The 12,970-nt window shown below is 39.8% G+C and overlaps 1 protein-coding gene across 9 annotated transcripts in view; it reads right to left on the bottom strand.

The window, feature by feature from the left end:
- The window catches only part of PTPRM (protein tyrosine phosphatase receptor type M), an 835,052-nt gene that overhangs the window by 223,093 nt on the left and 598,989 nt on the right, over nt 1–12,970 (bottom strand). For all 9 annotated transcript variants that reach the window (XM_073331568.2, XM_073331567.2, XM_073331560.2 and 6 more), the window contains one exon: nt 4,449–4,581. In XM_073331568.2, the coding sequence (XP_073187669.1) occupies nt 4,449–4,581 (133 nt within the window). The remainder of the gene's footprint in view (nt 1–4,448; nt 4,582–12,970) is intronic.

Genomic DNA, 12,970 nt, shown 5'->3' with positions numbered 1-12,970 from the left:
TTTAGCAAAGACACTGTCCATGCTTTGGAAAAATCTTAGTTTTAGAAATGCAACCTTAAAAACTGAGTTCCATTTTACGTTTTATACACGTGGATAGGTCTTTTGGCATGTTTTATAAGTGGAGGTTAACCCAGGTGCCATAGTTAGTATACTGGCTTCTGCACCACCCCTCTTCTGCAGCTGGCATAGAGGGCATGGCAAAGGGAAAAGAGGGCCTGGTTGGGTCTTCCCCTTGTTTCCATGCTGACTGTTGGGAAATGTTGGCAGCAGGTAGAAATTAGAACAATCTGAGCTACATCAAGGGAGTGGACTAGTGCAGTTGTTCTCAACCAGGGGTCCGTAGCCCCTGGGGGACCACGAGCAGGTTTCAGCATATTACACTCGCTAGGGCCCAAGGCAGAAAGCCAAAGCCCCGCCACGTGGGACTGCAGACCAGGGCCACAAGCCCCACCACTGGGGGCTGAAGCTGAAGCCTGAGCAACACAGCTTTGTGTGGCCCCTTATGGTGTGGGGCCCTGGGAAATTCCCCTGCTTGCTACCCCCCTAACACCGGCCCTGGCTTTCAGATGCAGAAAAACAGTTGTTGTGGGCCGTGGAGTTTTTATGGCATGTTGGGGGCGGAAGGAAGGGCTCAGAAAGAAAAAGGTTGAGAACCCCTGGACTAATGCGCTGCAAGCTCAGCACCAGCGAGTGGAAAGGGCATTCCTGAGTAGCGCTAAGCATTCCTTACCCATTTAAACAGATACATACATTAGAAACTATTCGAAGGCTCAGGTGTATATGTGACGCAGAGCAAAAACAAAAGAAGCACACAAGAAAACAACCCTTTATGGTTGTGGAAAACTGAGGCAGTTTCTGACAAAATCAAATATTAATAGCCACTGGTTTACTGAACTCCCGTAGCACAAATTGGAACTGCTGCATCCCAAATGAACATACCCTCAAGCAAACCTCTCCCGTTAAATCGAATTTTTCAACCTCCAAACTTTTTGGAAACTTAATTGAAATAACAATAATTAAAAAAAAAAGAAAAGAACAGATAGACAATACAGTAGATTGAATTATACCTTTTATCTGTCTATCCACCCCTCCCCCTTCCCCGCTATTATCCAAGAGCCTTAATACAATTTTGGAAAGCACTCCCATTTATTGTTATTGTTTACCAAACATTACAGGAATATTGCTATCACTTTCATTCCACTGTTGTTGTTTTTATAATTTGCCAATGAAAGCAAAACTTTCTTTATGTATGTAGTTGTCAGTGAGGTCCTGCAATTTTCAGTGCAGGAATGTTGGAGGCAGGGGGAAACTGGGTAAGTCGCTTGAAACTGTTCAATGAGGGCTAGGTTCAAATTCCATTCAAGTCAATTGAAAGACTCCTACGGACTTCAATGGGCTTTGGACCAAGTCTTAAGTGAGACAGACAGATCATATTTGAGAGCAGATCACGCCACAGACCTGATTCTGATTTTGCGGACATCACTGTAAATTGATATCGCAATCATGATCCAAGTCCCTCCACCCACTGTAATAGCCATTAGAGCAACCGGTATCTTTATGCTGGAAGAAGGGTTTAGTGGTTGGCACATCAAACTAGGAGACAACAGTCTAGGCACTATTCCTAGCTTTGCTGCAGATTCCTTATATGCTCTTGGGTAGGTCACTTAATTTCTCTGTGCCTCAGTTTGTAAAATGAGAATAATAATTAAGAACCACTTTAGAGGAGTATTGGGAGATTTAATTAATATAGGGTATGAAGTGCTTTTGGGGTTCTTGGATGCAAAATTCCACAGAAATGCGAGGTACTATTTTTGGACACAGTCTCAGGACTTAGTTAAGTCATTACTTAGTTAAGTAACTGATTCCCAATTATCAAGAAGTATAACCATCACATGGTACAATATTGATAAGTTTGTTACATTCAGAAGTAGTTAAAGTACCATAAAACTTATGACATATTGATATTGCCCTTACATTACAATTGTACTTAGCTTGCAAAACAATTATAAATTCTCTTTGAATGCATAATGTATACACAGCAACTGAACCTAGGTGAAATACAGGGACCCTAGGTGGCATAGTCAGTTGTTACTCTACTGAATAACTGGTTCAAGTTTTACTTGGGTCATAAGTGCAACCATTTCAGGGCCTGTCTATGCTACAACTATATGTTAGGAGACCTGGACAAAACACAATCATCCCCGTATCTGGTTAAAAGCTGGCTACATCTTGTAATGTAGATGAGTCCTAACTGTACTCTACAGTCTCTGTTCAAGGCTACAGTGTGGTTCAGGGACATGGTTAAAAATTAGTTATCTGTAAGTTCCATCTACACTACAAGACAGAACTATGTTCTAAGAATGTCAAGGGACAACATTTTGTAACAGAGTTCCTGGACAAGGTTACTGTAAATAGGCCTTAGTGGTTTCCATTTAATCACTAGAATACATGTCTCAAACACTAAGAACATTTGTGATGGGGAGAAGAGAACCAAGTCCCTACCCACACCTGCCATCAACTACATGGGACTGGAGCCTTCCCACCGCCCACGGATTGGCTTATAAAAGGCCACAGCAAAGCAACAACCTCTGGAGCAGCTGAGGGACCAATATTTGCCTGCTCGGAGAAAGACTATGGAGGGAGCAGGAGCCTAGCAACCCTTTCTTTGCTCCTGGGTAGCTCTCCCTGGGAGGCAAGAAGAGCCTTTGCAGGAGTCTCTCTCTTAACTGGAATTACTCTACACTTTGCCATTTTTTAACAAATTGTGCGAATCTGGGCTCAGGAGAGGCTCAGAACTGGACTAAGAAGGGTGTTGCATGTAGGTCAGGATGCGGGACTGGCAAAGCAATGTGGAGCGCCTTACTCTCTGCATGCCAGCATTATGTCTGGAGCGGTTAAAATGGAAAGTATGATTGCAGCAAAGAATTAAAACGTATGGAAGGAGAAGGTACTGCATTTCAGAAAAGATTGTACTCTTGCTACACAGGATTATAAACCCTGGAGTTTACTGGGAATGTCTGGATTTTCCAGGACTGCTCCAGTGTCCCAGATACTATTTAGATTGGACTCAAATTTCCTCTCTTCTCTGTGATGGTCCCCCATTGCCTCGTCTAGTTCCTGTAGTGGTCACTCCCCCTCCACTGGGGGAGCTCACAATTCCCTTTCCAGGACCTTCTTCTTCCCTCTACTGCCCCTCCCTCTATCTTAAAGAAAACTGGCGCCCAGCTGGCTCTGCGTTGTGAACCCAGTGCATGACCTGCCTGCCAGCTATTTAAATGTGCATCTGAGGTGCTCCAAGCCTGGCACGATCACAATTGCTCAGTGTGCTCCAGACCTATTACACACTACTGGTATGCACACAGTTCAATCACCAGCCTACAAGCAGCACAGTAGGGCCAGCACAAGTGGGCCTGAATTTCCTTTAAGAAAGGGAACACTGGACTGTGATTGGGAGGCCAGAGGTAAGTTCCAGGGAAGTTAAGTGAAGGAAGGTTGGAAGGAAAGGGTAAGGGATGAGCACTCAAAGGACAAACATTCACAGTCCAACTTGTCTTCAAGTTGCCAAACCCTATTCACCCACTCCTTGAACTACCCCCAACCCGAACACCAGAGCTGCAAACTCTTTCATACCTCAGAATAGATAGTCAAACTTTGATTTAGCTTACTACTGAAATTTCCCCAACATAGGCAACAGCCTTCCAATGTCCAAGCTGCTAGAAACTTGCAGTTTTCTCCCTTCCCCACACTTTACACTGTTATGATATTCAGAAAGGAAGCAGGGTTTTCCATTTAAAAAAACAGGCAGCTATCTCTATTGCTATAGCACTTTTCTAATGATGTCCAAAGCACAAAACCCAAACGCATGTGTGTTAAACCTACTTTTGGAAACATCCAGCGTCTTTGCAAGAGAACCGTTTTATTTGTTTTTATGGAATGAAATATGCACAGAACAATATAGACTTAATCCACACCACAATTCATCTCAGCTCCCCCATCCCCTTTCTATTTAGACCAAGCATTTCTTTTATATTCAAGATGGGCAACTTACTCAGATTTCTGTGGGGAATCATATAATATCTAACTTTCAGCTGAGCTGCTAGATAGAGACGAGGCTTGCCCTTCTGGGACAGAGGTACAGTTCTTACATTATTTGGGCCCATCATACAGTAGTAATACGTACAATGCTAGAATCATTAACCTTCAGTTGTTTTTCCTTTATCACAAAGCCACAACCCTTAATGCACAAAAAAGCGCTGCAAGAGGAAAAATTCATATAGCACAGTTCATAAAATGCCACAAGGCTTCAGGGAAAATAAGCAGCATTTCCTTAACTCCGTGGTAAAGGGCAGCACGGTGGCTGGATACATTTACCTGAATCACACTGAAAACTGCTGTAGGAGATGCTCTGACACAAATATGCACATAGAAAACATATATTAACTGCTCACCTTTTCTTCATTACCAACACAACCCCCAGAAATATAATAACGAACAGCAAGATGCCTGCAATGACTCCAGCGATTTTAACAGTATGGTCTGTCTCCTTTTCTGGCTCTGGGTCTGGTTTTCGAGTAGCAGCTCCTATGAAGGTAGCAGATTCAAAAGAGGAGGGGAGAAAAAGAATAAAGACATTACACTTTCTTCTCCTGTTACATTTAACATACATAGTAATAAGCATTATCAGAGCTGACAGACAGCAACGCTTTGATTAAAAAAAAAGGTCTCATATATACTGGAAGGAATGTAATTGTTCATATTGTTCTACAATATTTTGCTAAACCACAACACAAGCTGGATACTACACCCACACCTGACCCTTTTATAAGACCCTCTTCACACATACAATTTTCTGTATTTTTATTATCTGTGTTGGCTCCCTGTTCTTCCTGCCATTTAAAAATTTGCTAACACCACAATAACTATCCTAAGCCTTTATCCAAATTTGATTTGCTGGAACATCTTCCTTAATTATTTTTCCAAAATGAAGCAGTAATTCCCTAACATATTAGCTTAAACACCTGGAAAAGTGAGATAAGCTCATTTACCACACGCTTTACCAGCAATTGTTTTTTTGTACAATAGACCTTTTTTTTTTTTTTTTTTGCCTTTGGAAATCTAAATCTAGGTCACATCTGGTAGGCAAAAGACTCCTTCTAAGCAATTTATTCACAAAGTGGGAAGCAGCTGATGATCACACCACTGGCACCCATATTTAATATCTGTTTAAATGAGATAACCAGTGCCTTGCAGCAGCTACTGTCTTAGCTTTTCCAGCTTCCCCATTTAAAAAAACCCACCATTTGTACTGTTTACTGTATAATGTGATGGAACGTCAAATCCGTGTCTGATGAAATATCCATTTCCTCCACTAAATGAGTTCAGGATGAAAAATGTTAAGGACATAATGTTCAACTCACTAAACTGAATATATATTTTTTGAGAACTTACACCTTTTAAAATCAAAATATCACATATTTATCATTTGAGGCACCACATCATCTTTACAAAGTGGACAGATAGTCCTAGAAATAGGAATTTATTTATCCGTTTTCTTATTACAGCTTTTTTTTTGGATGGGGAAAGAAGGGGAGGTAAAATGCAATTAAACTATAATATTTTAGAACTGGCATTCCCATCCCAGTCTCTTGGTTTCATTAATGGCCTACAGTACCTTCTTAATACAGAAAACAGCTGTTGAGCTGAAAATGGCAGGTAGGAAACACTGAATCAAGGGTGATATAAATGACAAATTTCAGAGGAACAGCCGTGTTAGTCTGTATTCGCAAAAAGAAAAGGAGTACTTGTGGCACCTTAGAGACTAACCAATTTATTTGAGCATGAGCTTTCGTGAGCTACAGCTCACTACATCTGATGAAGTGAGCTGTAGCTCACGAAAGCTCATGCTCAAATAAATTGGTTAGTCTCTAAGGTGCCACAAGTACTCCTTTTCTTTTTATAAATGACAAAGGAAGATATGCAATTTGTAGCAAGGGGAAATGAGAATTCAAACGATAGCAAGATCTAAGCTTTCAAACTATTCTTCTCACATTCATCTTTGTGCTCTCCTCCACATGGCTAGTCTGACTGGAACACCCACCATCTTCTAGTGTGCAAGGTGACCACCTTAATTCAAATAATTCCTTATAATTTCCTTCGTTCTATGAAAGCTAGCATATTTTCTGTATTAACTCAACAAAATAATAAATGCACATGCCTACCAATAAAAACAGATAAAATCTTGCTATACTCTGAGGTAGAGCTCTGCACAATCCAACATGCCTTTCTCAACATCTATTATCTCCCTCCATGACAGCACACAGCCCTCAACACAATGGAACCACTCTGGTTATAATGTGCAAGAAAGGGAAGAATGCCAAGAGCCAATTCAAAGCATTCACATATTCTGCATATCATGGAGATCATCTCTTTTAGGGTTCTTTGCATGGCTGTATGCAGTGCCTTTTGGGGTTGAAGGGTGAGGAGGAGGATCCACCATCATACAGATGCTCCAGCTCACACATGGAGCTTTTCACACATAGAGAAGGGACATGGGAGCTCCAGAGACTAAAGTAGGGACATATGAACATAGGAATTGCCATAGTAGCTCAGACAATGGTCCATCTAGACCAGTGTCCTGTCTCAGTCATTAGCATGAGGTGCTTCAGAGGACGAGGCAAGAAACCCCTTCAGAAAGCAGATGAGGAATAGAACTGCCCCCCCATGATGGCTTCATCCTAATTTCCACTGGTCAGAGATTGGTTTAAACCCTGAAGCATAATGTTTTATATCCCTTTCTAAACTCTTTTAGCATGAGCTATTCTAAATCTGGATATTCTTGTTACCCCTATAATTGTCCAATCCCTCTTTGACTGTTACTTTGTTCTCGGAGTCAGTGACATCACGTGGCAATAAGTGCCTGGTCTAATCCACATTTTGAGTGAAAAAGTACTCCTTTTATCAGTTTTGACTTTCCCACTTTTCAATTGTATTGAATGTCCCATTGTTCTCGTGTTATGTTACTGGGGGAACAGAAACTCCTGTTTTATCTTCTGTACACCATGCATTATTTTCTATAACTTTATCATGCCCCTTCTCACCTCTCTAAGGTAAACTATCCCAATCAATGTAATAATCCTTTTCATTCTTGTCACCCTTCTTTGAACCCCCTTTCATTCTGGATCCTTTTAGCAAAGAGTTATCAGTTCACTATTCTGTACAGGTCTGAACTATTGATTTATAATGGAATTATCACATTTTCTGTATTATTTTCCATCCCATTCTTAACATCTCATTTACTCTTTTTGACTATAGCTGCACACTGAGCAGAGGTCTTCACCAAAATATGTCAGGTTTGTGAGTAGTTCAGATTTTTCTCTCTAATGTGCATTACTTTGCATTTATCAACTCTGAACTTCATCGGTCATCATGCTGCCCATTCCCTTAGTTTCGTTTTGTCCCTCTGAAGTTCCTGGACATGACTAACCTAAATAACTTTGTGTCACCTCAAAATTTTACTACCTTACTGCTCACTCACCCTTCCAGAGAATTAACAGATATATTCAGCAACCACTGATCTACCATGGTACCTTTAGGTGCCCCACTGCTACCCCACTGCTAACCATATGCCATGATGAAAATTGCCCTTTTATTCCTACTCTGTTTCCTGTCTCTTAATCAATTTCTGATTCATGACAATATATTGTTTCTCACCCCATGACTATTAGTTTCTTTAGTAGCCTCTTGTGAGAGGCTTTGCCAATGGCCTATTTATAATCCAAATAAATTATGTCAGCTGGTTCTCTTGTATCCTTTATTTCATCAACAAGTACAACAAATCCTAAGAAATTCGTGAGACATGATTTTCCTTTACAGAACCTGGGCTGGTTATACTCGGATATATCACGATCTAACAGTCCTGGCATTTTATTACACTATTTTTATTTCAGTTTTAACCAGTTTGCCAGGTACAGATACTGTAAAAGGTTTACTAGTTTGTAATTGCCCAGATCACCCCGGAGCCTTTTAAAAATATAGTTACAAGATCTGCTACCTTCAAATCCTCCAGCATCATAGCTGTTTTTAATGATGGCATATTTTTGTTAGTTGCTCAGCCACTTCATACATAATCTCCTTCAGAACTCTTAGATTTATAGCATCTGGGTCTGGTGACTTATTACTTTTTAAATTATCAATTAGCTCTATCAATTTCTTCTGACTTCTCAATCTGTGATAGTACCTCATTTTTTATGACCAGAAACGTGTAGTATCGGTATATCCCCTAACATCCTTTGTGGTGGAGACTGATACAAATAAATCATTTAGCTTGTGAGCAATGTTCTTTTATTCCTTAATTTCTCCCTTGGTGATCTAGTGAACCCAGTGAGTTTATTTCCCAGGCTTCCTATCTATTAAAATATCTATTAAAATAATTTCATGTTTGTATTTATATCCATTTGTTCTTCAAAATCCATCTTATCCCTCTTAATTTCCCTTTTACATATTGCCTGCTGTTTATTGGTTTCACTGGGGTTAGGTTTTGAAATCTATTTGGCTCAAATAACCTCTCAAAATTTGCCATCTAGGCAGACTGGTTTACATCTTGCTTCCTGACTTTGTTTTTGTTCAGTGGTACACATGCCTTGTAGGAATCAGTTATTGTCTTCTTAGGTAGCGTCTATGCCACCTGTAAGGATTTTACTTCATTTACTTTTGACTCTAGGGCCTTTTTGACTAGCCTCTTCATTTTATTAAAGTCTCCCTTTATCAAGTTTAGTGTCACTTTTTGGTATCTTATTTCCCATTAGGATGTTGAACATAATAATGCTATGGCCACTATTACTTAGTGGCTCAGCTACTTTTAATTCTTGAATCAACCCCTGCAAAACAATCTTGTGACTGCTTCATGGCTTGAAGGAGTTGGTGGAAAATTCCTCTCTCTTTCTCTCAACAGAGTTCCCAGGGCCCAGCAGAGTTACTCTGTCTAGGTGCTATGGGAAGGATTTGCCCCTTTGTGTCTGAATAATTTTGCTTATCTATTTAGGCAGGAGCTGCCTCATTCCCTGTGGTCTGTAAAGAGACAAACACAGTGCTGGAGGTTAATAAATAATGATAACCAATAATAGCCTCTTGCATGTAAAATAAGGGTACAAAAAGTAGTGTATGTCTTATTAAAATTGGAGTTAAGAAAATTGTTTGAATGAACTTGAAAATATAATCTAATTCTTTTAAATAGAATGTAAGCTTGTTTGAATTTGCTTGTCAAATTTGATAATTTTCTTGAATAATAAAAGAGCTCCCCCACCAGATAAAATCAAAATAATATTAGAGAGAGAGAGACAGAGAGAGAGAGAGAGAACACACCCTATGTTTGTTTTAAATTAATAAAGCTTGAACTTGCTTGTTTTGGGATTTTTATGAAATATCTAATAAGAGAGATAACTGGGTCACTGTATGTGAATAAGCAATCATTAAAATAATCCCATCCCAATGGCCTACAGTCATATTTACAAACAAGCACAACAAAGGAATGGGATAAAAACAACTGCCCCAACAACTTCAGTTCTGACAAAAGCAATTCATTCAAAACCTCTAAGATTTTTCTACTGTTTATTTACATCAACAAATAATCCCTTGCTTTAATTAAAGTGGAGACCAATCTATTTTATTTCCCACTCAAGGCTGACCAATTGGGTGTCTCTACTTCCACTCTGCAGTTTTATGCTCTCTAACTGTACTTGCTCAATAAGTCATTCCCAAGTTTTTTCCAGCTAAATTTCATTTACAGGCGTTACCTTGACTGATGTAATGGATAAGTTTAAACGCCTCCTAGATAATAACACAGCTAGTCTAGACCATCTCAATCTCCAATGAAACTTACTTTTCCTGTTATTAACCAGCCCGTGATTTTTTTTCTTTAACAATTTGACCTGTGTTACACAGAAACTGGTAAATGTCCATCTGCTTCTCCCTAGGGAAAAATTAATAATCACACCTACAAGATTTCACACTCTTTTGAGGCATGCAATCAAATTATTATGCAGGCAGCATGATCCAAGTATTACCGCTTTTCAACACCTACCTTTAACTCATTTCACAGAGCAGGTCAGGGAAATGAAATGTTATACCCCTGTGTGACAGCTGCATTGTGATTAGGCAGTTGGAATCATGCAAAATGGGAAGCACAGACATGTGGTGCTGCCATTGATTATCCATTCCAAGGGCTGTCACTGCCACATAGCAACAAGATTGAAAAGATCAGAAAATTTGGCTTTCAAGACCCCCAAGGCTTCCAAGGACACAGCAAAGCACAAGGGTAAGTGGGGAAGGTATTATTATTATTACTGATATTTTAGTAGCACCTAGAAACTCCAGCTCAGATTGGGAACCCCATTGTGCTGAAAACAATTCAAACACAGAGCAAAACAAGCCTTTGCCCCAAAGAGGTTCAGTCTAATGAAGACAAGCTGTAACAAGTGAATGTCACAAACTATCAGAAGAAATGGGAGAGGAAGGGAAACAATTATAAGAAAATATATTTACACAGGGCACAATGGGTATAAATAATTCTTTCTGCCCATCCAGCTAGCTGTTATGACTTGGCACTTCCATAAGCATCACCGTAGGTCTTGAGGAGGGGTCTGAAGGAGTACAGGGCAGTGTCTTTATGGAAGAGTTTTGGGAGGCTGCTTCATGCATAAAGGCTGGAGGGCAGGAAAGTGAAGATGCTTGTGTGAAAACCAGACAACCAGGTAACTTTGCTGTTGGTGGTAGAGAGTTAGGCTGTGATAAAATATAAAAGCATATCAATAGCTTTCTCCTGACTGAGCTATGCTGCTGAAAGGGAAAAGTACATTGTAGAGAGGTAGGTCCTCCTTGTGAATGCAAAGAGATCGACAGAGTAGGGATCCGTGTTGAATCTTGGAATCCATATTCTTAGGAGGCCAACTCTTGTCCATGGGCTGATAAAAAACTAACTCCCTCCTTGAGGGGGATATTGGCTTGAAAACTCCATGCCAGCTTCCCCCTCAGATGGGTTTTTCCATGAGAGTGAATGATTGAGCTCCAATTTCCAAGGCTGTGGCAGCAGAGGCACTGCTACAAGGATACAACAAGCAAGTCCAAAGCACTTGCTATCTGAGTTTAAATTTTGGTTCAGATGCCAGGATTTTAGACTGTACTGGAGAAGATCCAAAAGACATACAAATTTGTAGATTAAATGAATTACCACCCCAACTACTCTGTTTGTACTGTAAACAACTGACATTCAGTCCTCATCTGCTAACCAGCATGTATTCTGCTCACAAAAGTCTCTGTTTCATTACTCCTGGCAGAATTCCAGCAATGGTAGAAAGCCCCCCCACTCCAACACATTTCACTGGTTGCTTTCATATCAACTTCCTTATTTCTTCTTTGAAAAATGTACTGCTTTTTTGTCCATATGGTTGAAGTTATGAGGTGTTGATAGACCCTGGGCAGGGTATAATTTGTGACAGAGGTGGTTTTGATTAATTTCCACACCCCCCCCCTTTTTAGCCCATGTCTTGAATATATTAGTTTTGTAAACTCACTGGCTTAAGGTCTATTTTCTTTTTACAGTATTTCCCCTTTCTCCATTGCTGTTCCCTTGCCAAATGCTCAGTTGTAGATGGTATTCTCTGCTGGGCAGGAAACGTGTCTTTCTCTGTGTTTTGTTTAGTACTGAGTCAACTGTCAGTGCTAAAATCCCTGTATCCTGATTCACCCTGCCTACAACATGATAATTCCCATTCAATCTTTTTTGTTTTGGTCAGTTCCTCACACACTGTATAGGGAGAACAGGGCCCTAATTTTCATGGAAGAGTATCTGCTTCTTTATTTGTGATTATTTTACACTATATACTGGTGCTCAGTTATCTTTCCTTCATTAACAGAGTTTTTACTTTAGTAAAAGTCATGCTGGGGTGTGTGTGTGTGTGCGCACGTGCATATGCTCATAAAAATATGTCTTATGAACAAAGGTATCGAGTCATGTGATACAATTTAATTCAGAGTCCCCAAGCAGAAGGAGTCTATCAGAAAAGGTCTATCAAAATAACAGCACACTGCCTAACACTAATTATGAATTAACAACTTTGTTTATGACATTCCGCACTGATGCAAAGACATAAAAAAAAAAGAACGGAGAACAGCACAAAAAGAAATGCAAAAAAACTGTCACTGATGGATATGCCAAATCTGTTTGATTTTCAATTTAGTTGTAATTGTAAACTCACTTTTGGGTGATTCATTTTAGCGCATGTGAGCACAAAGTAGGTTGTTTTTTTTTTTTAAACATTCATACTTTTGGTAGACATAAGAAATAACATTCATTGTTGCCATAACCAAACCAAACTGCCAATATGATGTACATCCCTTGGCCTCACCCTGATCTACACTCCTGTGATTAGCTATACAGTATTGCCTGTCACGGGGCTATTTATTTATTTATTTATTTTAAAGTCCCTCCTTAAAACCTCAGGTGCCTACACATAATTTTAAAAAGCCAATCCACTAAAACCAAAAAAGAAAAGGAATAAAATTAAAACAGTCCCTCAAGCTGAATCAACCCCAAACAACCAGCCACACAACAAAGCACCAAAAAAGTAAAACTTATTCCACTCTTACTAAAACCCCTCTGTAATAGAATCTCTGATACACTTCTTGGTTTACAATTGCCAAATCTTAAGACAGGGTGGAAAAGTAAGCAAACACAAAATGCCCCACAATAATGCCTCTTTCCTCCTGGGAAGAAATTACTTTCCAATAGCTCCTTTTTTTAACTAAGAAAACCTAACAAAAATGAAAGATTCCCTTCCTCACACAGTGATAAAATAGTCCCAAACGCTCCCCTGTGCTGGAAGAAAGGGGGTACAAGGAGGGAGATCTGGTCTCTCATGTAGCCAGACCTCAGACCATTAGGGATTTGTGGGTCATAATCAACACCCTAGACTAC

The sequence above is a fragment of the Lepidochelys kempii genome, chromosome 2 (assembly GCF_965140285.1).
Source record: "Lepidochelys kempii isolate rLepKem1 chromosome 2, rLepKem1.hap1, whole genome shotgun sequence".
Taxonomy (NCBI): Eukaryota; Metazoa; Chordata; order Testudines; family Cheloniidae; genus Lepidochelys; species Lepidochelys kempii.
This window is presented reverse-complemented; position numbering and strand designations above follow the sequence as displayed.